Source organism: Cuculus canorus, chromosome 3 (genome assembly GCF_017976375.1).
Source record: "Cuculus canorus isolate bCucCan1 chromosome 3, bCucCan1.pri, whole genome shotgun sequence".
NCBI lineage: Eukaryota > Metazoa > Chordata > Aves > Cuculiformes > Cuculidae > Cuculus > Cuculus canorus.
This window is the reverse complement of record NC_071403.1, coordinates 44,605,772-44,633,505: the sequence shown is the minus strand read 5'-3', so window position 1 is coordinate 44,633,505 and position 27,734 is coordinate 44,605,772. Positions and strand designations below refer to the sequence as shown.

The 27,734-nt window shown below is 41.9% G+C and overlaps 1 protein-coding gene across 1 annotated transcript; it reads left to right on the top strand.

Moving 5' to 3' along the window:
• The first annotated feature begins 1,821 nt into the window (after nucleotides 1-1,821).
• IFNGR1 (interferon gamma receptor 1) lies at nucleotides 1,822-26,870 on the top strand. Its single transcript, XM_054063057.1, has 7 exons — nucleotides 1,822-1,986; nucleotides 16,411-16,525; nucleotides 16,942-17,114; nucleotides 18,565-18,725; nucleotides 19,391-19,580; nucleotides 20,694-20,809; nucleotides 23,601-26,870. Exons 1-7 carry the CDS (start codon nucleotides 1,896-1,898, stop codon nucleotides 24,081-24,083), a joined length of 1,329 nt encoding a protein of 442 aa, XP_053919032.1. The 5' UTR covers nucleotides 1,822-1,895; the 3' UTR covers nucleotides 24,084-26,870.
• Nucleotides 26,871-27,734: the final 864 nt, after the last annotated feature.

Below are 27,734 nucleotides of genomic sequence, written 5' to 3'. Positions count from 1 at the left end.
TGTTACGGGGGAGAAGACACCAACATCCACCTTGCTACAACCTGCTCAGGTAACAGCGATAAGGTCTCCTCTCAGCCTCCTTTTCTCCAGGCTCAATAGTCCCAGTTCCCCCAGCCGCCCCTCAGAAGACTTGTTCTCTAGGCCCTTCACCAGCTTTGTTGCCCTCCTCTGGACATGCTCCAGTACCTCCATGTCTTTCCTGGCCCAAAACTGAACACAGGATTCAAGATGTGGCCTCACCAGCACTGAACACAGGGACACAAACCCTTCCCTGCTCCTGCTGGCCACACCATTTCAGTTACAAGCCAGGACGCTGCTGGCCTTCTTGATCACCTGGGAAGCTGCTGGCTCACATTCAGCCAGCACGACAAGCAGGAGGGTGATGCTTTTCCTGATCACCTTCTATGACTAAGTGACCTGCTTACTGGATGAAGGAAAGGCTGTGAACGTATTCTTCTTGGACTTCAGTAAAGCTTTTGGCAGAGTTTCTCAATGGGATTATGTTTAGGAAACTGTCTGCCTCTGGCCTGAACAGGCACACACTCTTCTGGGTGAAAAACTGGTTGGATGGGTGGGCCTAAAGAGTTGCGGTAAATGGAGTTAACTCCAGCTGGAGGCTGGTCATGAGCAGTGCCCCCCAGGGCTCAGTGCTGCGTCCAGTTCTGTTCCATATCTTTATCAATGACCTGGATGAAGGCATTGAGTGCACCCTTGGCAAGTTTGCAGATGACACTAAGCTATGAGGAAGTGTCGATCTGCCGGAGGGTAGGGAGGCTCCAAAGGGAACTGAACGGGCTGGACCGATTTGCTGAGACCAATGGCATGAGGTTTAACAAGGCCACATGCTGGGTCCTGCACTTGGGGCACAACAACCCTATGCAGTGCTACAGACTAGGGCAAGAGTGGCTAGAAAGCTGCCTGGAGAAGGACCTGGGGTGTTGATTGACAGCTGACTGAACATGAGCCAGGAGTGTGCCCAGGCGGCCAAGAAAGTCAATGGTATCTTGGCTTGTATCAGAAATGGCATGACCAGCAGGTCCAGGGAGGTTATTTTGCCCCTGTGCTCGGCACTGGTGAGACCACACCTTGAGTACTGTGTTCAGTTCTGGGCCCCTCACAAGAAGGATGTTGAGGCTCTGGAGCGTGTCCAGAGAAGAGCAACAAAGCTGATGAAGGGGCTGGAGAACAAGTCTTAAGAGGAGCAGCTGAGGGAACTGGGGTTGTTTAGCCTGGAGAAGAGGAGGGTGAGGGGAGACCTTATTGCTCTCTACAACTACCTGAAAGGAGGTTGCAGAGAGGAGGGAGCTGGCCTTTCCTCCCAAGTGGCAGGGGACAGGACAGGGGGGAATGGCCTCAAACTCTGCCAGAGGAGGTTCAGGCTGGATATCAGGAAACAAAATTTCAGAGAAAGGTTCATCGTGCACTGGCAGAGGCTGCCCAGGGAGGGGGTTGAGTCACCATCCCTGGAGGTGTTTAAAAGACGGGTAGACGAGATGCTCAGGCACATGGTTTAGTGGCAGACAGGAATGGTTGGACTCGATGATCCTGGAGGTCTTTTCCAACCTGGCGATTCTATGATTTTCCAGCGCCCGGGGCTGGCAGGTACAACATAGATTCAAACAAAACACAAAATTACCGAAGCCGAGACACGGCAAAGGCAAGTACCGGCCCCCACCCGTCACCCCACCCCCGAGCGGCGCTCCCAGCTTCCGCGGCGCCTCCAGCCCGCCCCGCCCTGCCGGCCGGGAAGCGGCTCTGCCCGTCAGTGACCCGCTCCGCCCCCGCGCCGCCCACCCCTTCCCTGGCGCACACGCGCCGGGCGCAGCGCGCAGGCGCGGCAGCGGAGAGGGGAGCGGAGCCGGGGGAGGGGGTTGCGCTCAGCGCCCGCAGATGCCATGCGGTTGCCGCTGCCCCTCCTGGCGCTGGCGGCGATGCTGCTGGCGCCCCGCCGCAGCGTAACCTCCCGCGGGGAGCAGCCGCACGCAGGTAGGAGAGCGGCCGGGAGGGGCGAGATGGAACGGGGCGAGACGGAACGGGGACGGACAGAAAGAATGGGAAGGGACGGGGCGAGTAGGAATAGAAAGGGTTGAGGTGGAACTGGACGGAAAGAACGGGAAGGGATGGGAAGAACGGGGCGGGGCGAGGTAGAATGGAATGAGATGTAACGGAACGGGACGGCAGAGCAGACCGTGGCCCGCATGGGTCCCCGAGGGCGCAGAGCGGCTGGCGCCGCCGCAGCGTGGTCCCGGTCCCCGCTGGCCGGTCCCTGAGGGAGCCCGGGGGGAAGCGGCGGCGCCGAGTGCCGCTCTGCGCAGCTCCCTTGCCCGGGCTGCGAGATGGGGCTTGGCCGTGGAAGTGGTCTTGATACCAAAAAATGCCGGCAAATATGCTTCCTAAGGCTCGTTTTGGAAAGCAAGCGTCTTTTATGACAGCGCTGGACACAGGGAGGTGTATTCCACCAAATCACGTATAGCAAGACAAGAACGAGTAATTACTTTTTGCATCATTCTGGTGGCATGCGGGTCAGTTCTGGTAGCGCAGCACCGTCAGCGCTTTCCCAGGCTTATCTCTGTTGCTGTTCAGGTGTAAGCCCTGGCTGTATCGCACCTGCCATAAATGGGTGCAGTACCTTATAGTCAGGTGGCTGATTACGCTGTCCTGTCAGGTGCTGTTGTGTTTTGCCATGTAAAGCAGGAGTAGGGTGTGCATAGAACAGGCCTTGATAAACGTGTGTGTCCCAAAAAAGCAGAGAAACTGGGAGTTTCACAGCAAAGATGGAGAGTGCCAGACCGGAGAGTCCAAAAAAGGTGTCAAGATCGTGGCCTGGACCACAGGTGTGGGGCCGCTTTTCAGTGGGAATGGGAGTAGCCAGTGAGCAAAGAATCATAGAATGGTTTGGGTTTGAAGGTACCTTAAAGATCATCTAGTTCCAAGCTCCTTGCCGTGGGCAGGGAGACTTGCTCAAAGCCTCATCCAGCTTGGTCTTGAACACCTCCAGAATATCCATGACTTCTCTGGGCAACTTGTTCCAGTGCCTCACCACCCCCACAGGAAAAAAATGTTTTCCTAATTCTAATCTAAATCTACCTTCTTTCAATTTAAAACCATTACCCCTCATCCTGTCGTTGCACTCCTTGATAAAGAGCCCCACCCCAGCTTTTCTGTAGGCCCTCTTTTAAGTGCCGCAAGGCTGCTAGGAGGTCTCCCCGGAGTTTTCTCTTCTCTAGACTCTGTAAGATCAACGCTCGGTCTGTACTTGTATAGGAGATGCTCCAGCCTTCTGATTATCTTTGTGACCTGCCTCTGGACTCTGTGGAGCAGATTCATGTCTTGTCTCTGGGCAGAGTTGTTATAAATAAAATGTGAAATAAATATTGAATCTGGTTTGCAAATTTCACTTCAAACTGCAACAGCTCATTAAAACCAGAGATTGCTGTCTAGTAACTCAGGTCAAAAGAGAACATACACTTAATTTTTAAAAATGAGGGCTGTCTGCAAGGTGCCGTGTGTTATGCTTTTCATGAAGGGTCTTGGCAAAATCCGCTGGCTAGGTAAATGCAGCAGTACTGCCCTGATCTTTACTCGCAGAGCGAGACCCATTTACCCAGTGTGCTTGCAGTAACACTGATTATGTGCCCGATCTCCTTGGATTCTGCAGACACATAATGCACGTTCACTGGGGATGGGCCACACTGTGTGGGTATTTGGAAGACTGCTTAGGTTTACTTGATGTGGACTAGGAGCAGTAAAAATAGTAATCTGTGTGCTGACGTGTCTCTTGGTCATTTATATCTTCAATGTCCAACCTTGTTTGTCTTGGTGACAGATTGTTAACCAGTAAACCTTGCAGCAAAACTCCTTTTTAAAAAATCTAGCAGTAAGGAGGCTTGTTTTGTTATGTGCTGACTTTTGACATTTGATGTCACTTCTTTTAAGGGCATGCTCTTGTTACTAATAGAATATGCTACTTTATATTGCATTAAGCAATTTTAAGGTAAAGCCACAGTACCAGTAAATGACTTGTAAACCAAACCTGCCATAATCCTGCCTAATCCAGCACAATAATTACTTCGATGTAAGGCTGCAGAAACCTGCTGTGGTATAGCTGATATATGGCAAGTTGCCTAGAGGCAAAAAGCTTATTTTTTCTGCACATGGGTGCAGGAAACTCTCAGATGAAAGGAGCAGTATATGCTTCCAAGTTAGATTTTGAAAACACAAGCATTTTCCTAGGGACTAGCATTCAGGTTGGCCAAAGCCTCTGTAATCGTACCCTTCAGAGACTTCATCATTTTGGCAAAAACTTATGTTTTTAGTGAAAAAAAGACTTGGTGAAAGGAATTGTAATAGATATTCCAGTGTATTAGCTGAATGAAAATGCTGGTTGTATTGGTAATGACAAACAAATACCATGTCCTTATTTCATTATTACATTGATGCAAGCAGACATGCTGGCTTACGATGGAAGGGTGAAAGCAGAAGAAGGGGAATTCTGAAGCATGTTTATGAGGCTTCCATTTGCAACGGTACAGTGTTCTTTTTTCTTAAGTCTCAGTAGGGCTTTTAGCATGCTGGCAGTTTAATATGTACCTCAAGGCTGAGTGTGTAACAAGGAAATGCCCAGTCATCTTCATCTTGTGTTGTAGAACACAATTTTGCTTAGAAAAAACAGACAACCCCACGGCAATTATTTGAGTAGCTGAACCACCCTTGCATTTCATACCCGTGTTTGCTTACCATGCCTGCATAGCTAGGCCTGTGACTCATCAGGGTGACTGGGGCTAGTCGATGGGAACTCAGCCTGTATTTAAATATCCTGGAAGAGGAGGTCCCTGATCAAGATTATAGTAGTAGAAGAAAAAGATTTGGAGACTCTGAGAGCCGTTCAGGTGTTTCTTGCAAATTGAAATCTGGATGTCCAAGGGGATGTGTGTGTTTTGGTTTTGTGGCTGACTTCTTGTTGTGTGTGATGATCTTGGTGAACTTGATTTGTTCTTTAATGGTTGAGGTTATTGGCAGTCTTAGCAGTTGTCTGTCCAGCTACAGCCAAAAACCAATCAGATGATAGAATAGACTTCATCTATTATAATGACTTTTCAGCTATAACAAAAGGGAAGAATTGTTGTAAAATAGATAAAACAATTTTTAGCTCCTACTTTTACAGCAATTTTTAAATAGTCCATTTTGTGCAACTTACTGTGGATTTTTTTAAGACGGTGATCTAGGGCTGGCTCTCCTCAGTACAGCATACCACCTTGCAGAGATTTATATAAATGACAATTTTAAAAGCTCCACGAACAGTGTCAAAGCTCTGATGCTGAGAAAATAAAAACCTGTTGTAAACAGAAGCTGTAAAAATGCACTAAATACTGTGTATAGTGTTTATTTCTGATTCCTGTAAAATCATTTAAGTTAACTTAATTTAAAATTAAAAAAAATTAAAAGCTTTGAATTTTACCCAAAGACTTCATAATCCTTTGTGAAGTGAATGTTTTTTCCTGTTCCCTGAGGGGGAGCACAGCAGCAGGCAGAGCCCCCTTTCTGACAGTGGTGTCCCATTTGTCCCCGTGGCATGTGCTTGGTGCCCTCACAGCTTGTGCTAGCATTGATCTCTGCCTGGTGAAATTCTGCCCTGTTATTCTGGGCAGTGCTCTAGCTCTCTTCTAGCCCTCAGATAGCTATTCTTCACTTTAACACTGACCAGTTTTGTTTGATTCGGAACAGATTGAAGTGAGGCTCTAAATGATGACAGAGGACCGTTGTAGAAGGAAATGCAGACTGCATTCTTTTTATGTGCTGTTTTACCCGTAGCACAAACCTGCTACTCTTCTGAATCTATTTTCCAGAGTATAGGCTGCCTTCTTGCCATGTTTGTTTTTTTCTTTTCTCTGTTTATTGTGTATGGCTGGAGATTCCTGCAGAAGCGTTCTTGGGTAGTGTAGGTTTAGCTGATCTTTTTTTCCCTTGTCTTCTCTTTCAATGGTGATGAAAGTTAAGGAGAATTACTTTTTTACATTTATGAAGTCACCAAAGCTGCTTTCTGAGTGCCATTAAAGTGGATATATGAACTTGGAGCACAGGGCTAGCATAAGAATGGCATAAGTCAGAGGCCCAGAAGGGACTGATTTGTTAACACTATGCCTGGTTATATTTTTAACAGGCTGAGTAACCCACTTGGTGTGAATCCACAGCAGAGTTCAGTTGTTGCTTTTGTCCTATTGAAATGGCTTAAAACTGTATCACTTGGGGATTATAAGGATTTGTTGTTTTTCATGAAAATCAAAAAAAAGAGAGGGCTTTCAAAAGTATTTTTACTTGGTTCTTCACAGTTTGTCTTCTCAAGCTTCCCGTTTGTGCTTTCAATCTGTATTTCAGTGCCTAAATGATGTTTAATAGGTACACGCAACCTGAATGAACTCCATGGTTCTTTAAATCACTGTTTTCTCAGATAGCTGTGCCATAGAGAATGCATTATGAACTCATAAGGCGCTATTCTGATAAGAGTTATTGCATATAATAATATGTGTTATTGCACTTCCAGCTAAATTCCGATGCATGAACAGTGGTAACAAATGCCTCTCTGTATGCAGTAATGCCTTGTGGCCTCTGCTAGAAAGAGAGAGGAACTTCGGTATTGCACAATATAGCAAACATCAGTCTGTCTGTCTCTTTCTTACATCTGTGAAATGTCCCCTTCTCCAGGTCATTGATTTGATTTTTGCTGTTGGGTAATGCATTGCTGAGGCTAAATGAACAAGTGAGACATCCACATAAATAAAAAGTATTAAGTCCTTCTGTGTATACGCTTTAAAAATAGACTTTATTGAATATATGGCTGCTTCAGACTTGTAGTTCATGAATACTTTCCTTAGGTGATATTGTTTGGGTACACTATAAGAAACAAGTTAGTCTAATTTTAAGCTCATATAGAAAGCTTTTCCAGTTTGCATGTGTCTGACCCTGCTGAGGTTTGTGAAAGATGTGCAGAGTGGTGGTTTTGGCTTGGAGAAGTGAATATACAGAACAACACAAGTTGGACTTGTCTTTTAGATACAAGCAAGTGTTTTTTGGTTTGATTGGCGTTCTTGAAGTAGGACTATTATCATATATTCCGTGCAACTAGTAGGTTAGTTCTATGGGTTATCTTCCTTAGTCTTAGAAAATGCAGCTGAGGTACACCTGTTCTTGTTACTTTGTGGAAAAAAAACAACCAAACCAACAAAAAAAAAACAAACAACCCCCACCCCTAGCCCTTATTTCTTAGCAGCCTGCAACCAAATAGCAGATATTTGCAGTAAAACAAAAGCCTTTCAGTGACATTTGGCTTTTAACTTCCTCCCACGTGTATTTCCTTCCTGTCAGCTATTGAAGTTTGTTGAAGATGTAAACATCTCCAAAAATTAAATACATTAGTTAAGGTAACTGCACATGGAGAAGTAGTTTGATTACATAGAATCATAGGAGCATAGAATGGTTTGGGTTGGAAGGGACCTTAAAGATCACCTAGTTCCAACCCCCCTGCCATGGACAGGGACATCTCTCACTGCACCAGGCTGCTCAAGGCCCCATCCAACCTGGGCTTGAACACTTCTAGGGATGGGGCATCCACAACTTCCCTGGACAGCCTGTTCTAGTGCCTCACCCCTCATTGTGAAGAATTTCTTCCCAATGTCTAATCTAAATCTTTCCCTCTCCAATTTAAAGCCATTGTCCCTCGTCCTGTCACTACATGCCTTTGTAAACAGTCTCTCCCCAGCTTTCTTGTAGGCCCCCTTCAGATTCTGGAAGGCTGCTGTAAGGTCTCTGTAGAGCCTTCTCCTCTCCAGGCTGAACAAGCCAAACTCTCTCAGCCTGTCCTTGTAGCAGAGGTGATCCATTCCTTTGATCACCTGTTCCAGTAGTTCCATATCCTTCTCGTGTTTGGGATTCCAGAACTGGGCACAATACTCGAGGTGGGGTCTCACAAGAGCGGAGTAGAGGAGCAGAATCACCTCCCTTGATCTGCTGGGTACACATCTTTTGATGCAGCCCAGGATATGGTTGGCCTTCTGGGCTGTGAGCGCACATTGCCAGCTCATGTCAGTCTTCTCATCGATCAGCACTCCCAAGTCCTTTTCCTCAGGGCTGCTCTCAATCACTTTGTCCCCCATCCTGTATTGAAACTGTGGATTGCCCCAGGCCAGGTGTAGGACCCTGCACTTGCCCTTGTTGAATCTTATGAGGTTCACACAGGCCCACTTCTCCAGCTTGTCCAGGTCCCTCTGGATGACATCCTGTCCTTCCCATGTGGCAACTGCACCACTCAGCTTGGTGTCATCAGCAAACTTGCTGAGGGTGTACTCAATCTCGCTGTCTATATCATTGAAGAAGATGTTAAGCAGCCCTGGTCCCAGTATGGAACCCTGAGGGACACCACTTGTCACGAATCTCTACCTTGACATCAAGATGTTGACCGCTAGTGTCTGAATGTGACCATCCAACCAATTCCTTATCCTTTCAACAGTCCACCCATCAAATTCATCTCTCTCCAATTTAGAGAGAAGGATGTTGTGGGGTACACTCCATAGTAGTCACATCTGCTAAGATCTTTACTACCTCTACAGCAGGAATAGTTAGTCTGGACTATTTGTACACGAACAAATTAATAGTCAGATTTCTCTCTGAGTTTATACTGGTTTAAAACTGATGCAGGTGCAGCTTTGCTGAGATAAGCTATGTGGTTGTTTTCCCATGTCTGTTCTTTATTAAATGCACAACTTCTGGACCACTCTGTGATCGTGCTTGCTTTTACGCCTCCCCTACTGCAGTCTTTGCTTTCCAGCATTGCAGTTCTTTATCTTCAAAATCCAGGCATGCTTAGTTCATCTAGTATTCTTTAAAAAAGTGTATCTGATGGACCTACCTTTGCCATTTATTCCTTTATTGTCTGGGCATAGAGCTGTTGTCTGAGCGTCCTCTTACATTGTTCCACAATGCATGCACCAAATTCAGTTTCTGTGAAAAATTGTTCTTGCTGACATCTCTATTGCCTTTCTGCCAGACAGTAGTGCTGTCCTACATCGCAAGGTGAACAGCACTAGCTGTGGATGGAAATCACTGCATTTGAACTGGAATCAAACTAGAACATGTTGAATGTCTTGTATCATGCATCACTGCTGCGATTGAGAGACCCTGTCCTACACATCACGATGAGAATTGCTGATTGGTTTTCGTCTCACTTTTTCTGCACTTGGTTTCTCACTGTTTGAATTGAACACATTAAGTGTTTCTGCATTTATGTTTGTTATAAATCAGGAGTTTTATGTATAAAGATTACCGTTGTGGCAGTAGCCGCTGTCATCTTCTTCCAGTCATGCCTGCTGAAGAACACAGAACAGTGTGTAATGTGTTTTGAAAATTAATGCTTCATTATGGGTTAAATAAAACAGTGTTTACAAAGTATTACAATATTTTAGCTGGTAGTATGCAGAAATAGCAATTATGAGGACTAAACATTAGCACTTTGAAAATCTGCAGTGTTCTCTGGTCTGTAGTCTTGATGCTGGACTGAAATGAGACTGAAGTGTCATAAGGCTCTGTGTCTGTACTGGCTGGAGGAGAAACCATTACAAGTCAAGTAGACAGCCTGAATATTGGTGCTGCAAGCTGGACAGTGAAGACTCATTTGATTGGCTGGGGTGCAGCATGCAGGGCAGGTAACAAAGGTGTAGAAAGGGACTGTAGTTGTCTGACCAAGGTGTTAAAAGTAGATTTGCAATAGGTGATAACAAGCCGATTAATTTTCTGTGCCCCTTCTGAGATACTTAGGTCTGAACTATTGCAGTGCTGAGCACTCACTTCTGCATCTTAAGCTGCTGTCACTTGTGCTAAGCTTCTGTGAATTGTTAATAAATGACCTATAGAGTCAGGTCTTTGAGTCAAATTGGTTAGGCAAGGTTTGCAGGTAGAGATAGGTAGAGATAGCCTTCCAGGAAAATAACTGGTGAAAGGAAACGAACTCTTCCTTCGGCTTTAAAGTAGAGCCAGAAAGCGTCAAAAATAAGTACAAGCTAAGAACAATTTACATTTGACTTTAGCACATATCCATTAGTCCACTTTAGAGACAAGATGACAGGTGCCTGTAGAGAATAAGGGAAGTAATGGAAGGAGTAATAAGGTATCATCCTTTAGAAAAATACAAGAAAATAGTTCCTAGCCTGTGAGGCATTGAGAGGTTAATGAGGTGAGAGAAAGTGTGCTTGAACCGTATTTCTTTACCGACTTTTGTTTGTAAATAGAGTTAGGACTTTCAGCTTGTCAGGTGTCCTTTAGGTCTGTTTTGAGGATATGAAGTAAAATACCAGAGCGGGAGATAGTGTCCTTGAGCACTGAAAGCAGATTTATTAAAAGTGAGGAAGAAAAGAATGAGCTGGTGCTAAGTGTAAAATCCTTCCTGTAAGTGAACAAGGCCAACCTGTAAGTGCTGTCAGGGATTTTAACGTGGTGGTGGTGGTGGCAATGTTCCTGGTGGCTGATAAGGTGGTTTATATGGTGGTATAGTTTCTGAAGAAAGTTGTCTTTTCACAGGAAAGCTTGTTTTCTGCTAGCTCCTTTGTAGTGTCAGAGCTGGAGCACATTAAAAATCATCTCTAGGTGGAAGAATGGAGAATTAGGTTGAGCGGTCTTTCATGTAGCTGTGAATGAGTGACTTGGTAGTTACTTTTTAGTTCTAGTTAGTCACTCATCATTCATAAGTTTTATATTCCTGTGCCACTCCTCTTGCAATTTATATTTATGCCTGACATTACTCTAGCCCAGGTACAGAATCTGGTATTTGGACTTGTTAAATTTAATCCCATTAATCATTGCTCAGTGCTCCAATCTATCTAGAACCCCCTGCAAGGCCTGTCATCCCTTGGGACAGTCAGCTGCATCTCCCAGATCAGTATCATCAGCAAACTTGCTAATGGTGCATTGAACTCCTGCATCCAGACCGTTGGTAAAAATCTTGAACAGAACAAGCACTAGAATTGAACCCTGAGCAACACCACTGATGACTGGTCACCGCGCAGATTGTAGCCTTTCATTACAGCCCATTAAGCCCTGCTGTGCAGACAGTTCTTCACCCGGAGCACCATGAACCAGCTCATCCCACACTTGGACAAAAAGAATGCTGTGAGGAATAGTATCAAAAGCCTTACTAAAATCCAGAAAAACTACATCTACCACTTTCCCTTTCACCCACTAGGCAGGTGACCTTGTCATAGAAGAGTATTAAATTAATTAAACAGGGCTGTTCCTATGTGAACCCATGTTGATTGTGCCTGATGATTGTCATGTTCTCTAAATGTCTTTCAGTAGCACCCGGCATTACCCTCTTCATAATTCTTCCAGGTACTGAGGTTACACTGAAAGGTTTGTAGTTTTCTGGCTCTTCCCTTATTACTCTCTACAACTACCTGAAAGGAGGTTGTGGAGAGGAGGGAGCTGGCCTCTTCTCCCAAGTGACAGAGGACAGGATAAGAGGGAATGGCCTGAAGCTCCGTCAGGGGAGGTTCAGGTTGGATATCAGAAAAAAATTCTTCACAGTAAGAGTCATTGGCTACTGGAACAGGCTGCCCAGGGAGGTGGTCGAGTCACCTTCCCTGGAGGTGTTTAAGGGATGGGTGGATGAAGTGCTTAGGGACATGGTTTAGGGAGTGTTAGGAATGGTTGGACTCGATGATCCAATGGGTCCTTTCCAACCTTGTGATTCTGTGATTCCCTCATGCCTTTCTTTTAAATTGGAATAGCGTTGGCTAGCTTCCAGTCAATGGGAACCTTCCTAGACCCTCAATAGATGACTGAGAGGAGCCTTAACTGTAGCATCTTCTAGCTCTTTCAGTACTGTGAGGAGAATCCCATCAGTCCCCATGGACTTGTGAACATTCTGCTGATAAAACTGGCCCCTTAAAATTTCAGTGCCCACACATGGAAAGTCACTGTTCCTGCACTTGGGTTCCTCTGACTCAGAGGACTGGGCAGCCCAAAGTCTAGTATTATTAGAAACTGAGACACAAAACCCTGAATACCTCTGCTTTTTCTTCATCTCTCTTAGTCATATGACCATCTGCAACAGGTATTGGTCCAATATTTTCCTTGGACCTCTACTTGCTAAGGTACTTCAAAAAGCTTTTATTGTTGTCTGAGACAACACTGGCCAGTTTGAACTCCTTTTCAGCTTTGGCCTTTTGTGTCTTCCTCAGCAAATCATAGTATCATAGTATAGTTAGGGTTGGAAGGGACCTTAAAGATCATCTAGTTCCAACCCTCCTGCCATGGGCAGGGACATCCCACTGGATCAGGCTGCCCAAGGCCCCATCCAACCTGGCCTTGAACACCTCCAGGGATGGGGCAGCCACAGCCTCCCTGGGCAGCCTGTGCCAGTGGCTCACCACTGTCATGGCAAAGAACTCCTTCCTTATGTCTAGTCTAAATCTGCCCTCTCCAGTTTATACCCGTTCCCCCTGGTCCTATCCCCACAAGCCTTTATGAATAACCCCTCTCCAGCTTTCCTGTAGGCCCCCTTCAGGTACTGGAAGGTCGCTATAAGATCTCCTCTGAGCCTTCTCTTCTCCATGCTGAACAAGCCCAACTCTCTCAGCCTGTCCTCGTAGGGTAGGTGCTCCAGCCCTCTGGTCATCTTTGTAGCCCTCCTCTGAACCCACTCCAACAGCTCCATATATTTCTTATGTTGAGGATTCCAGAACTAGACACAGTATTCCAGATGAGGTCTCACAAGAGAGGAATAGAGGGGCAGAATCACTTCCCTCAACCTGCTGGCCACGCTTCTTTTGATGCAGCCCAGGATATGGTTGGCCTTCTGGGCTGCGAGCGCACATTGCCGGTTCATGTCAACTTTTCTATTGACCAGCACCCCCAAGTCCTTCTCTGCAGGGCTGCTCTCAAGCACGTCATCCACCATCGTGTACTGAAAACGGGGATTGCCCCAACCCAGGTACAGGACCTTACACTTGGCCTTGTTGAACCTATGAGGTTCTCAGAGGCCCACTTCTCCTGCCTGTCCAGGTCCCTCTGGATGACATCCTGTCCTTCTGGTGTGGCAACTACACCACTCGGCTTGGTGTCATCTGCAAACTTGCTGAGGGTGCACTTAATCTCGCTGTCAATATGATTGATATAGATATTGAACAGCACCAGTCCCAGTATGGACCCCTTAGGGACACCACTCGTCATGGATCTCCATCTGGATTTTGAGACATTGACCACTGCTCTTTGAATACGACCATCTAACCAGTTTCTTATCCACCTTACTGTCCACCCATCAAATCTATATCTCTCCAGTTTAGAGAGAAGGATGTTGCGGGGGACTGTGTCAAAGGCTTTACAGAAGTCTAGATAGATCACATGTCGGTTTACCCGTGTCCACTGCTGCTGTTACCCCATCGTATATATGTTCAGGTTCCTTAGGTGTTCGCAAACCTGGTCCTCCTCTACTGTGGGAGGGATTCTACCCGCCTCGTCACCATCTTGCTGTCCTATGACCCAGGAGGGGCGAGGAGAGTAGTTATCAGTGAAGACTGAGGCAAAAAAGTTGTTGAGTACCTCAGCCTTTTCCTCATCTGTTGATACATGATCCCCATTTCCAGTCATCAGTGGGAGTAAAAGCCCTTCTTGTTGGTCTTTATTTCCCTTGCCAAGTTCAGCTCCAGCTGTGCCTTGGCCTTTCTGACTTTGTCCCTACACAGCAGGTCCCTGTCCCTGCTTGCACTGCCTGTGCAGTTCCTTCTTCTTTTTTAGTTTAACCAGCAGGTCTCGACTCAGCCATGCCAGTCTCTTCCCTTTCCTGCCTGATTTTCTACATACAGGGACTGAACGCTCTTGCGCCTTGTGGAAAGCTTCCTGAAATATTGTGCTCTGTTGTGCTCTGTCCTCTGCTCCCTTGTCTTGGAGGACCATGTCTCAGGAGGTCCTGGCAAGTAATTCCTTGAAGAGCTGGAAGTCTGCTTTCCTGAAATTTAGTGTCCCAACTATAGTCCTCAGCTCTCATATCCCTCTGGACCTTGAACTCCACCAGTGCGTGATCGCTGCAGCCCAGGCTGCCACCAATCCTAATGTCACTGATGAATTCACTTGTATTGGTGACCATAAGGTCCAGTATTGCTTCTCCTTGGGTGGGGGTCTCTATCAGCTGGACTAAGAAATTATTTTTGATGCACTGCAGGAGTCTCCTGGATTGCCTACAGCTTGCTGTGCTACTTCTCCAGCGTTTGTCTGGGTGGTTGAAGTCCCTGAGTAGGATGAGAGCTTGCGAGCGCGAAGTCTCCTGTAGCTTTAGGAAGAAGGCTTCATCAGTTGTCTCTGCTTGATCGAGTGGCCTGTAGTATACACCAACCACAAGATTCCTGTTGGTTCTTCCATCTTTAATTTTTACCCACAAGCATTCAACCTGTTTGTGGCTACTCTTCAATGACAGCTCTTCACATACTATCCCTTTCTTGAGATAGAGGGCAGCACCTCGACCCCTCCTTCCACAACTCTATATTCTTCCTGCAAAGCCTGACCCTTCTTCCACAGATCATATAGTTTCTTTTTCCTCCCGAGTTCCAAGAGGAGTTCCCTCCTGAGCCTGGCTTGTTTGCCCTGCTACTTTGACTTAGGATACCAGGTGATTGCCTGCTCTGGTGATTTTAAAAGGTGTTTTTTCAAAACTGAATAGCACTCTTTGGCTCCTAAGCCCTTCAAAGCAGATTCTGAGGGGATGCTGCTAAGTAGCTCCCCTAGTAGCTTAAAGTTTACTCTCTTGAAATCTAGGGTAGCAACTGTCTGTGTACAAAATAAAACAAAAATGTGGCTATGGGCAGTAGGAGGACTGAGAAGAAGGCAAAGTGGTGTGTAATTGTGTAACTAAAAGCCATGTAGCTTCTACTGACAGTTCAGATGTGTTCTGGGATTTCATTTCCCCCTCTTTTGTTAAGTGTAGCTCTATTAGTGTAATAGTACCCAAGAGTAACATTTTGTAAGACTCCCTATACAGTGCCTTAAAACTAAATACTTCAAGTAATGCTTGTGTTCTTTCACACCTCTTCTATCAATTTGTCATCTTTTTTTCTCTTGTGGTTCAGAATTTGATGATTGTGTTCCTTTTTTCCAATAACTGAAATACCACTTTTGTATATATTAAAACTTAACTAGACCACAGCACTATTTGCAGAGTGACGTATGTTACGTGTCTCAAATCTTTGTGGTTAATAACATATCTCAACCACTATGTATTACTTTCTGTGGAGTGTTATCTTTGTGGTCTTGTTCTCAAGATGTGAAAATTATTTACTTTCCCTCAGTATGTCAGAGTGAAATGGGAGTTCTTGCTCTGGAAACAAGCAGCAGTCTAGAGCAGGTCAAATGCGAGTTACCTGTCAGTGATTCACCAAAGCTGTGTTTACCAGAATGTTAAGGATGCCAAACTACACATTGAGAAGCTAAAAAGTAACAACTGAAATCAGTTGGGTAACCTTCACTTTTTCTCCTCTGAATACCATGGGTAAGCCTTGAATAGATAAAGGAATTTTCCTTTCCCTGCAACTGCTCCCCCAATATCCCTGTTGCTGTTGGTGCTTAGAATAAAAGCTTGTTGTATGAGGAAACTGTCAATGCTGCTTTTTATTTTTTTTTATTGCTTACTGTCTTACCCTTGATGCTTTTTACTAAATGTACTTTGAATGCTTTCCTGTATATGGAACTACATTATAGCTTCAGTGTTCAAATTCCTTACAAATCTTAGTAGTTTATTATTACCACAGCTTTCCAGAAATACTGCTGGAGTGGTAAAAATGTCATTGTCAGAAATTGACATTGAACCCAGGCCTCCCCCAGCAGGCTGGTTGTGTTTCGGCAAGGCTGTTTCAGGAAGTAGTAGGATTCAGTACAACTGCCCTGGAGCACAGCTTTGGTGTTCTCTTCCCCCCATTCAGTTTCTGAAGAGCAAAAGAAATATGCAGGAGCTGGGCTAATCTCCCTTAACTTCAGTAAATTCGTATTATCTGTCTTGCCGGTATATCTCTATAATATGAACATAGGGGTATAATCATCACAGCTTCTGTAACTGATATGGGCCATATCATATCATATGGTCTTGCTTTGAGTGGGCATGGCGTTATCTGAGGTTCTGGGTTGCAAACAGGAAGAAAGCTGTCTCTGTAGGAGAGAAGAAGAAGGATAAATGAGCTTGCAGGGCTCATATGTGTTCATACTGTTGACAAACTAGTCCATTTGGAGGAATTATTTGCAATTTTTGTCTAATTTTTCCAGTAATTTTGAGCTTGTTGCCTTTTTTCAAGTAATTTAGTAAGTAAATTTTTCAAGTAATTTGGCTATTCTTATGTTTGATTAGGTCTGTTTATCACAGTGCAATTGTTCTGTTTCTTCTAGTGGAGTCACCTACTCAGGTTGTAGTAACATCTGAAAATTTCAGAACCGTCTTGCATTGGGAATACCCACCTATGTCTGAAACTCCTCATTTTATTGTGGAAATCAAACCATACAAGTAAGTTCTTATTCTTTTGTCATTTCCCATACCTGATATTCCCTAGAATCATTTAAAATCAATCAGCCCCTGGTAAATTCTTTTGTTTCTGTATGGTGAAGTCATGTAGGGGGAAGGTTGCCTAAGTGTAAATAAAGGCAAAATTTGTCAAATTACAGGATGGTTGAGATTGGCAAGGACCTCTGATGGTCATCCAGTCTATCCTTCTCTGCTCAAGCAGGATGACCTGGAACCAGTTGGCCCAGACCACATCCAGATGGCTTTTGAACGTCTCCAGGGGTGGGGAATTCCACAGCCCCCAGGGCAATCTGTGTCAGTACTCTGTCACCCTCACAGATGCTTTGTCACAGGAGCAGTATATTACATAATACTGTGCAATTGAAAGTGGATTAACTATTACTTGGTCTGTTTTATAGTTCAGGTGAATATAAGAACATCTCAACATGTGTGAACATTTCGGCTCATTTTTGTGATCTCTCACGGGAAATAGATGATGTGTTTTCTTCTCACTGGATTCGAGTTAAAGCTATTGTTGGATCACAACAGTCTGAGTATGTTGAGACAAATGAGTTTATTTTACAAAAGCATGGTAAGTTCCGTCATAATCTAAACCTTGTAGTTTTCCCACAGTTTAAAAGTAATTATCCTTTATGCTCTATTATTATATCTCATTTGGGAATATCAGGAGTCCAGGATGAAGTGAAAGTTGATGTTTTTTCAGTAGGAACTTCTGTGGTTCTGCCTCTGTACTTGTTAGCCCTGTCACTGTGGTATCTGAATATTTTTTCAAAACTTCCATAGACAAGAAAGAGGTGCATTCTGTGCATCCTTCCGATATTCTTGCCTGGTATCCTAGATCTCTCTACCCTAATACCAATTTAGGGTAGGAAACTGCAGCTGGAGGCTGTGGACCTTTAAGCATCAATGAAGTAGTATTCAGGTGGTTGGTGATGCCTTGCCTGACACGATAATCCTGTGTACTGGCTGCTAGAAGCTATGGGAGTCCAGTGTAGATGGATAACTAAGACTTACTCATTATTCTTGTAAATCCTTTGGGCTGCTTCAGGAGAAATCAGTTTTTCATATTGTTGTAAAAGTAAATAGTGTGTCTAGACTTTAGGCCAGCCTGTCCAAAAGAGTGGGGCAGGCCCCAGCAGTGTGTAGGAAGTGCGAAGTAGACACAGCAGAGCAAGGAATGACCAAGAGACTTCCTCTCATACTTGGTCCCTTCTCAACATATAGCTTTCAGGCAGGACATTGCCAATGAGATTGTCCTTGACTGGGGCTGCTATTTAGGAAGAGCTGGCTTTCTGCACTGCCAGAGTTGGAGTCCCTTTTTGTTTTCTGCTATGATTCCCTCCCCAACCACCACTCCGAATACTTGGAATCAGTGGCTGGTTTCTAGTGTTTGATAAAGGGATGGAAGTCATTATGGTAGTAATGCTGAGTTGGACAGTTTGCAGACAACTGGTAGCCATGTATAGAGGAGAGAGACAAAATAATTTTTTGTTGAATGAGATACTCATATGTTCAGTCAGATCATTGCACACCAAAAATTCACGTACACCATTGCCATGGGAAATCAGGCTTCCTAAGCATTGTTACTCAAGATAAGATTTGTTTAGATGTTCAGATAGCCTTTGTCTCAGTACAGTATCATTTTTAGCTGAGCGTGATTTATGGTGGAACCTCAGCAGTATTTTGTGTTCTGTAATTCTTCACGTATATATGTTTAATTGCTTTGTTTATTTTTTCTTTTGTCAGTGAGATGAATTTTTATGGCCTTATGGTGTATAGAAAAGTTAGATTGCTTAACAGTTACCTACGCAGCCAATCTCTGTTTTCATTTTAGAAACATATTCATTAATATATCCAAATGCCTCCATTAGTTCCAGCTATCACAGCTGTGTGATATTAACAACGTTGAAATAAACGTGTAATTCTTCTTAAATCTCTGACAAATCTTGGAAAGCTAACTATAAATAGCATATTTTATGTTAAAAGTTTTGGCCTAATAGCAAAGGTGCAATGTGTTGCAGGAAAAATAGGACCACCAAAACTGAGTCTTTCAAGGCACAATGATAAAATCATGGTTGATATTTACCATCCTCCATTGCCATCTATGGAGCATCTTCCGTTGATGAAAGATGTTTATTCAGAGTTTGTGTACTTGGTGACTTTTTGGGATAGTACAAATGAGGTAAGTTCAAAAATGAAAAATTCAAATTAAAAATACTTGTTTACTTTAAACACAAACAAGGAGTTCACTGCTATGGCACAAAGCCGACAGATATTAAGAAAACAGTTGAACAAAACATAGGACTGCTGAAGCTCTGAAATGTCAAGTTTTTCACAATGAGATATGTGGATTTTAGTTGTCCAAATGGACATCTTATAACAAAGATGAGATTCTTGCAGTAGCTGTGCAGAAGATAGCTAATTGATACCATGTGGTTGTTTTCTGCATACATGCTAAAACAGTAATTTTACTTGTGCCCCATCCACTTGTCTAGATAGATCTTTCATTTAAGAAGATTACATTTTTGAGATACTGTTACCACTATATTTAGAAATATTCTTTTCATGTGCATTGAGGTACTAGTTTTATAAGTCAACTAGGAATGCAAATTTAGACTATAAACATGACAATTTTTAGCTGAAAGCACCATGGTCTGATCAAATATAATGTCTTAAGGTAGCTCATAAACTGATACCCTAAGTTCATGTAGCTTTTACAAGACATATAGATGATGTGGGAGCCACATCTAGTATTGCTGTAATATTTTTTGAAGTGTTGGAAGGTACTGTAACATTTATACTGTTGTATTGAGTCAAATGATATAATGTGACTTTCACTTTTTGCAGACTAAAGAAGACAACTTGAAGATTAGCCTTGAAGAAAGCTGTACAATGCGTAAATGCATCCTAAACATCCCAGTAACTGCTGAAGGTTCCACTTACTGTGTTTCAGCAAGGGGAATTTTATATGATCATCTGATGGTTAGCGCCTCATCAGAAGAAAGCTGCATTCATGTTCCTCTCAACTGGACATTGAGTAAGAGGATTCTGAAACTTTAGTAAGAACATACTGAGTCTGACCAGAGATCTGTACTAGCTGAATATTCGAACTTTGGTATAGCCATGGGATGACTTGGATGCCTATGGGACAATATGAAAAAAGGGAAAACATGGTCATTGTCTTCCAAATGCACTTCCCAGTTTAAAGGCCTTTAAAGATCATGTGTTAAAGTAACCCTGACTTTTTTTGAGGTGCTTTTGCTGCTTCATGGATATTGCAAAACCTATTTCCATTGCACCCAATTGTTGGTGTAATTAGTAAATGACAAATGGATCATTCATCAAGGTAGATGGTTTTCAGAAGCATTGTCTCTTCTAACAAATGGCTCAGTCACGTTACTGAGTCACATTACTGAGGAAAATGTGTAAAAGTATATAGGCTTCCTTGAGGTTGAAGCAACTGTAAACTTGTGGTCATAAAACTAAGCTATTGACATCTTTTTCTTAATAAAAGAGAACAAAGGCAGCTAGTGACCCATATTCTTATCTGTGATAACCTTCTACAAACTTCTTAATGTTACTTCCTTGTGACCTGAAACTTCACTAGAGAAAAGAGATAAAATTGATAGAAGCAGTTGTGTTCCTTTATGCACAAGAACAGCAGTATAACCAAGGTGGGGTGGGGAGGGAAGGGAGGCAACACATTAAGGAGAGTCAGACTAGTGGAATCTTGCTAGCAATAGTTAACAGTTTTATGTTTTGGAAGATTTGACATTTTAATGTTGTTATACATAGACTATATGTAATTATTATGTCAGTTAACATGCTGTCGCACGGAAAACATACAAATCTGTTCATCCCCATGTGAAATCTGTAAGGAACACAAAGTTAACTATAACGTTCCTTTACCTCTATAAAAACATGATTGTGTTTATATAGATTGAAAATCTTCTGTAATTCTAACTTTTATTTACTTGAATTAATTCTTTATAAATTAAGTTTTCTTGAGTGAAGAAAGCTGGTAAATTGAGAAATTCACACATTACAGCTAAGCTTTCTGAGCTATTAGAGCTTCTGAAGTTATTCTAAATGACAGAGCAGTGACTTGATTTTCAAAACTTCCTAACAGATTTTACTCTTAACTTCTTAGGCACACAAGATATCATCGTTCTATGTACTGTCATTCTGAGCTCGAGTCTAATTTTTGCGATATATTGTGGCTACAAGAAACTAAGGAAGAAGAACGTAAAGCTTCCTAAGTCTTTGGTAAGTTCATACTTCAACTGCATTAGGTTTTTTATACTATATAACTGTATAACTATATCATCTTTATGCCTGCCTGATTTTTTTACCATGGTCTCATAGATGTTTAGGATTTATACTAGTCTAATATTTTGACAGCTTCTGCAACCAGAATCTGTTTTCTGGCTAGACTTCAGTCTCTTTTTAACTGAAAAAATGGTTGTTTGTATTCATTCTAGTAGCAGAGACACAGAATCCCAAGAGACTTTTTGAGATTGTCTAGTCTTACAGTTTCGCTCAAGCAGGGTCAAAGAGGGCAGGTTGCCCAGTACTTTGTCCACTTGAGTTTTCAATATCTCCAAGGAAGGAGATTCCACAACCGCTCTAGGCAAGCTATTCCAGTATTTAACCACCCTCATAGTAAAAATTGTTTTCTTGCATTCAGATAAGATTCCATGTGTTTCAGTTTGTACGCATTTCCTCTTGTCCTGTTGCTGGACACCTATGAGATTTTGTCATTACGTTGTGATATTGCTGAGTCCTACAGTGTTCTTAAGGTGATGTGCAGAATAAGGGGAGGGAGTAATAGTGCTGTAAGGAAGAGGGAAGAACAACTAGGGCAAACCTGGTCTCACACTGAGCAGTCACAAGGAAAGAGAGGTCAGGAGCTGCTCTACCTTTAAAGCTCCTGTAGGAAGCTCCTGTTTTCCTTAGGAAACAGAGTGGACATTCTTTAAAGAACAGCAACACTCCTTGTTTCACACCAGGCAAGAGCAGAGCATCTGAGAAGTACTGTTATTATGTCCACCTAGTGTCTCTTTAGTCACAACAACTGTACAGTCGGCAGCAGTTGAAAGAGCTTTCAAACTGTGTAGTAAGCAGTAACCTAGTCTATCAGCTTGTGCAACACAAGATGATACATCTCATTCTAAAATAACATGCATGCCTGGTCAGACAAAACACTCTCTGATATGCCTGTTTCTCTCCATTGACTGTGACAGAGCCATGAGACTAGATCAGAGAGAGCCATTCATGCTGTAGACTTTGAAAAATAAGATTAAAGAAACCTGTCTGATGGAATCTGCAGGTAGACCTCACATAGGCGTGTTGAGAAAGTGAAATACTGGAAATCTTTTTTAACTTCACACTGCTGTGTAACTGTCTGATTATATAACAATATGGCCTACATACGCACAAGAATTTTTGTGAAAAAGGCACCTTTTATCTTCCAAAATAAGTGACCTCCATAGGTTTCTTTAGTGTGGTTTTTAAAAATTCAGTCCCGTAACTAAAGCAAAAGGCACCTTATCCAGAATGACAGCGCTATGCTCTAGGGATCCATAGTTACTCTGTTTTCCTAGTAGCACTGTGGTATTGCATCTAAGGGACCAGGATAAAGAATATTACACAAATAGAATTTGTGTTCCTTAACTCCTCTGAGCTTCCTGATGCATCCTCCAAGTTCACACATTAGGTCACCTTGTAGAAACTAATTTTTGTGCCCATATTCTCTTTACTGGGCTGTATGTTATCTTGTGATTCCTAGGTTCCAGTGTACCACAGTCTGATTCACATTCCATATCCTTGTTCTTAAGGAGCTGAACAGAACCAATAACTGTTAACAAAGATTGTTACATGGGTGGTCGAGCACTGAGACAAGTTCCCCAGGGAAATGGTCACAGTCTCTAGCCTGTCAGTGTTCAAGAAACATTTGGACTATGCTGTTAGATGTATGATTCAGCTTCTAGATTGCCTTGAATGGAGTCAGGAGTTGAACTCTATGATCCTTATGGATCCCTTCCAATTCAGGATATTCTCTGATTCTGTCCGTTTCTGTCTCTAGTGACAAATATAAATTAAAGAGCTGATCAGGATAGTTTCACTACAGGTGATATGAATAATGTGGAAATGTAAAATAAATAATTAATAACTTATGATTGATTATTGATTATTTTAGAATTAAAATTAAGCTTTTAAAGTATTTTTAAAATAATTAATGAGTAACAGGTTTAATGATATGAACTCATCTCTGCTTATATCTTGGAGCTGAGAGCCTGTCACCGACCTTTGAATGTGTACTAGACATTTCTTTCCCTACAGGTTATGACCATTATGCTTTACCTGAGCTTTCCTGGAAATGAAAAGTCTAGGGAGTTTTTCCATCTGTTTAAAAGCTGGGCAAAGGTTTCTTACCTTAGGACTGCTGCCTTCCAGTTATCTGCTTCCTGGCAGCTTAAAGCAGATGCCAATAGAAGGAAAAATAAGAAAGAGTAACAATCAAGCAGCTGCTTTAGTTGAGAGTCTCATATGCCCAAAGAAAAGAAAAAAAAAAAACAACCCACTGTCATTTGAATCTCAGTCAAGACAGTTGCCACAAAATATTAGTTGTTGCAAGTTAACGCTCGTTAGACATAGAGTATAGAAGGTTTCCCCAGCTAGTTGAAGAGTATTAGAGCTTTTTCTTCCTTTGCTGTTCTCCTCTACACTGTAAACTTCAAATTACTTAAAATACAGTGGGTGACATGAAATGGATTTGATCCTTGCAAATGTGTTTGTGCATAGAAAGCATTTTTGAGAATTGTTAATGTTAAATGTTAATGAGCGGTTAAAGTCATAGATATAGGCTAATAACCTTGCCAGATTCTAATTTTGCTGATTTGTGTTTGGATTGGTTATAATGACATTAAATTTCTACTTCGAACGTCTCTCTTTTTTTTTTTTTCCCCCTCTTCTAAACTTTGACAGAAGATAAAGCCACTAAATTAGTAGATTATGTGGAACTAACAATGCTTTTTTTATTTTTTTTCTATTTAAGGTCAGTGTGATAAGAAGCCTAAACAAAGACAATATTCTAGAATCGAAATCAGAAGCCAAATACACATCTGTAATAAACTTCATGTCAGACCACTCATTGTTGCCAGTAACCTCACTGGAGGTAGAGCCAAAAGAAGATACTGTTAATCCTGAGAATTCCAGTGAAGGAACATCTTCTGTTCCTCCCCCAGAGGCACCAGCCAAAACAGAAGAGGTGTCAGTGCAGGAAGACACAGGAGAGGTATTTTCTGATGATGAACAGACTCACAAAGTAAAAGAGAGTTATTTCATTTCTGACAGTAGCCAAATGGATATATGCAGTAATTCTTCAGGGTCAGAGGTTTCTGCCACAGAAATACAACAAACAGTCCTTCCAAGCAGCTGTCTCAAATTTTCTGGCTATGACAAGCCTCATGTGCCACTAAATATGTTGATTGACGTTGGTGAAGAACAGCCTGTGATTGCTTACAGGCCAACTGACTAACCACGGTATCTGAAGTGTTTGACCAGAACTTAGAACCTAACAGCATTACTGAAGATTGTGGAAAATCTGGGTTATGTTATGAACATCAACAAGTTGTATTTGTTCTGATCCAACCAGAGTAATCAGTACGCAACTTAGTACAGTGGAATCCTGAAATGGGACTGAAAGTAATGCCTTATAACAGCATAAAAAGTGTAGGGAAATTTTCTAATAATCACTTTAAGAAATATTTGTGTATATAACTATTTCATATTGGTAGTAGTGCTCTGGGTTTTTTTCCAACAGTACTGTATGGAGACGAGACTTCATGAAGGAGTGTAAAACAGCAGCTGCATCATTATCCCTTTCTGTTTCAAATCCTTTTCAAAATTAATTTGATGAACATAATGTTTAAGAAGTCCTTCATTTGGTTATGATAGAGATGTGCAGGAAATATTTGAGAGTTTTGGCCTTTATTTGAAGTGTTCCCTTGCTTGTATTTTTCTCTTGAAGAGTATTTTTGTATTAAATGAAACGCTACTATTTCTTTTGCGTAAGGTTGTGTCTATAACCTTTTCCTGTATATCTTAAGAATTTTATTCCGTGACCAAGAGCCAGTTATTTACAGTCTTTTCTGCAACTAGAATTATGTACTTCTAGGACCATTACATTGTACATTTCTGTGAGTGACTTTTTCCTTGGTAGTATTAAGTCCTGTGACTAAAAAAATCTATTCTTAAGAGAACTGTTATTTGTGTATAGCAGCATCTGTTTGGATCAGCTACATGCATTGTGTAACCATGTCACATTCTGGATAATTCCTGTATTGGTGTGCCAGCCAGTCATCAATGGAAAAAAAAAAAATGTGTGTAATAGGTGATTGCACAAGTACCAGAAAGTGTTTCTAAAATCCAAAAGCTTTCTTTCTTCAAGAACATGTTTGTTCTAATTCTTTGAACAATGTGATTTTTTTTTAAGTAGTAATCAACAAGATGTATTCCAAACATGTTTCTAGCAGGTTGAAAATTAGTACAATTTTTTCCCTTTTTATGACTTCACACGGGAACTACACCAAATTACCTCCCTCTAAGAATACAAATAATAAGACAATAGAAAAGTGGTGTGGTACATTGTAGTTCGTAGTTTATTGTCATCTGATAGCCTTCTGAATTTTGTACCATGAGACTGTGGTTTTGAAAACTGAAGGATGAGGATTTTATTTTTCTTTTATATTTAAAAAATTGTTGGGTCTAATTTCCGCAATCCAGCTATTTTCCTGTAGCAAATTTGATGGCTATATTTGATGGGTATGTTCTGGTTGTCAGAAATGTTTACAGTAGTTCTTAATGAAGCTTAGTTCGGGAAAAATGTTTTACGGACACAAGGTGGTGCACTTATACAAAAATTATGTCTTTGTTTTAAAAGATATTTTTGTAGGACTATCAGAAATGTTTGTATATCATATCAGGTGTTTTTTAAAAGAAAAGCAAGTGTCATAGTGCTGCTGTCCTTACATTTCGCAGTGACATGAGTGTTCCCAAGATCAAATTAGTTTACACAGCAATTTCTGGACTACTCCCATTCATGCAGATATCAGACATTAGCCACAAGGTTAGTTACCAGTTGTTTGTAGTGGTCTTAAGAGAGAGCCTGGAAACAGGGCAAGGGCATGGTGTGGTATTTCTCTTAGGATACAGTCCAGAAGCCTGCAATTTGAGTTCTTCTTGGGACAGGGAACATGGAAATTCTTTACCAGCTACAGTGAGTTCACTTTGCTTTTGAAGTTCTGTAGTGTCAAATATCTGAGCCATGTGGTTTGGGGGCTGTCAGGTGCCATTTATCTATGCACTTTCACTTAAAATTATTTTAAATTAATAGTCTTGTGGTAAAGAAGTAGTTTGCTTAAGCTTCTGGATATTCATGGATAGCATCTTGACCCAGAGTATCAGTGCCTAAAATTTACAGATTGAAAATCATTTAATATTTGTGCCTTTTACGGACGTATCAGCCATCCAGTGTGACACGTGTAGAAAGTTTCACGACCTAAAGCTGTTTCAGGTGTTTTTTACTCTTGTCATGGCTGCTGCCTTCCTGTCTCCTAAAGATGATTTGGGAGATGATGGGATATAAGACTCCAAAATATTATATACTGTGTAAAAATAAATTGCATCACAAAACTTTAGCTTAATACCTGACAACGTTTCTATGAAGATCTTTAGTTCTTATTTTTGCATGGACATCATAACTTTTTATTACCAGGTCTGCAATTACGAATGAAGCATCATGGTAATACTCTGTGCTGGCACAGAAGCATCAAATGTTTTGCCTTTATGCTTTTTCTGCATAAATCAATAATGTAGTTTAAACAATTCTTTTTTGTCAAATCTACTGACATCTGTGGAAACAAAACGTATCTTGTAGAGTCCCAGTTGCTTAGACTAGAAGTGTATTTGTGTGTAGTCCTTCACTACTTAAGGTGGCAGGAAAGAAACTTGCATGAGAAGAGCCATTTTCCTCAAGGCTATAAGTAACCTGTTGCTCTGAAGTGGGGCCGAATAAACAGTGTAGTATTGATAAATAAGAGCTATTGTACTTGGCTCAAATTAATAGTTGTAGCCTGTCTTATAAAAGCCGAAGAAACAAATAAGAAACCAAACACAAGGCACCTTTTGTCTTCTAAAATAAGTGACCTGCATAGATGTCTTTAGTGTATTTTTTAAAAATTCGGTCCTTCAGCTATGAAGCCCATATTTATTAATACACTTTCTGCATTCTGTAAATGAGTCCAATCATTGGGCAGTGTGGGGCCTCCAGAGGTCTACAGGTCATTCTCCTCCTCAGAACCACATTGTTCCTCTTTTGCATTTGCCTAAAGACTCCACAGACCCATCAGGTAATTTATCCTAGGAGTTCTTTACCACTAGGAAGTATTTTCTAGTGTCTAATGCAAGTCTTCCTGACTTTAGAAACTTAATTATCCACAGTAAGCCTGCTGAACATACTTTGATTCTTGTCAGATTTGTAACTAAACTACTTGTAAATACTGTAACTATTAAATATATTTACATCAAATTAAAAGTGTGTGCTGACCTTTTTCTTACTGTTAGCTTTTGCACTAAAGCCTAAATATGTTTTTGAAGCTTTGAGTAGTTTGTGTTACATGCATACTACATGCTTAAGCATTCTTGCCAATGAATAGAAAACACTGTGGGAGATACATATGTCTCTGTGTGTAATTATATGTAACCAGTCACTGTATCCTACATTATCATACATTACCAGATGTATTAGCATGTAGAAGAATTAATTTTAAACTAAGGTCGTTTATCATTTATTGAGGTATCCTTTGGGTGGAATACCACTCACTCAGGGGAAGTCTGATTTTGAGGCTGAGATTAACATCCATGTGTTTTGAAAGAGGTCTCCAGTACAGATGGAAGGTGTTGCCTTTGCTGTATTCCAGGTTGTCTTGGAGAGGGATGAGGGCTGACAGACAGGAGCTCTTAGTGATACACTGATTCTGTCTACATCATCAGCTACTCAATTTCTTTTTTACTGTTTAGTGCTGCAATAACTTCAGTTCTGTTGCTTGAACCTGGGGACTTTCATTCTCTTCTGTTTAAAAACCATGGACAAGGATTAAATAGTCACACCGTTTCAATGGATTAATTG

Excerpts from the sequence above, each read along its gene's own strand:
- IFNGR1 (XM_054063057.1), top strand. The coding sequence starts at position 1,896 with ATGCGGTTGCCGCTGCCCCTCCTGGCGCTGGCGGCGATGCTGCTGGCG. Across the intron at positions 17,115-18,564 it reads GTTTATTTTACAAAAGCATG|GAAAAATAGGACCACCAAAA; the intron begins GTAAGTTCCGTC and ends AATGTGTTGCAG. Across the intron at positions 18,726-19,390 it reads TTTGGGATAGTACAAATGAG|ACTAAAGAAGACAACTTGAA; the intron begins GTAAGTTCAAAA and ends CACTTTTTGCAG.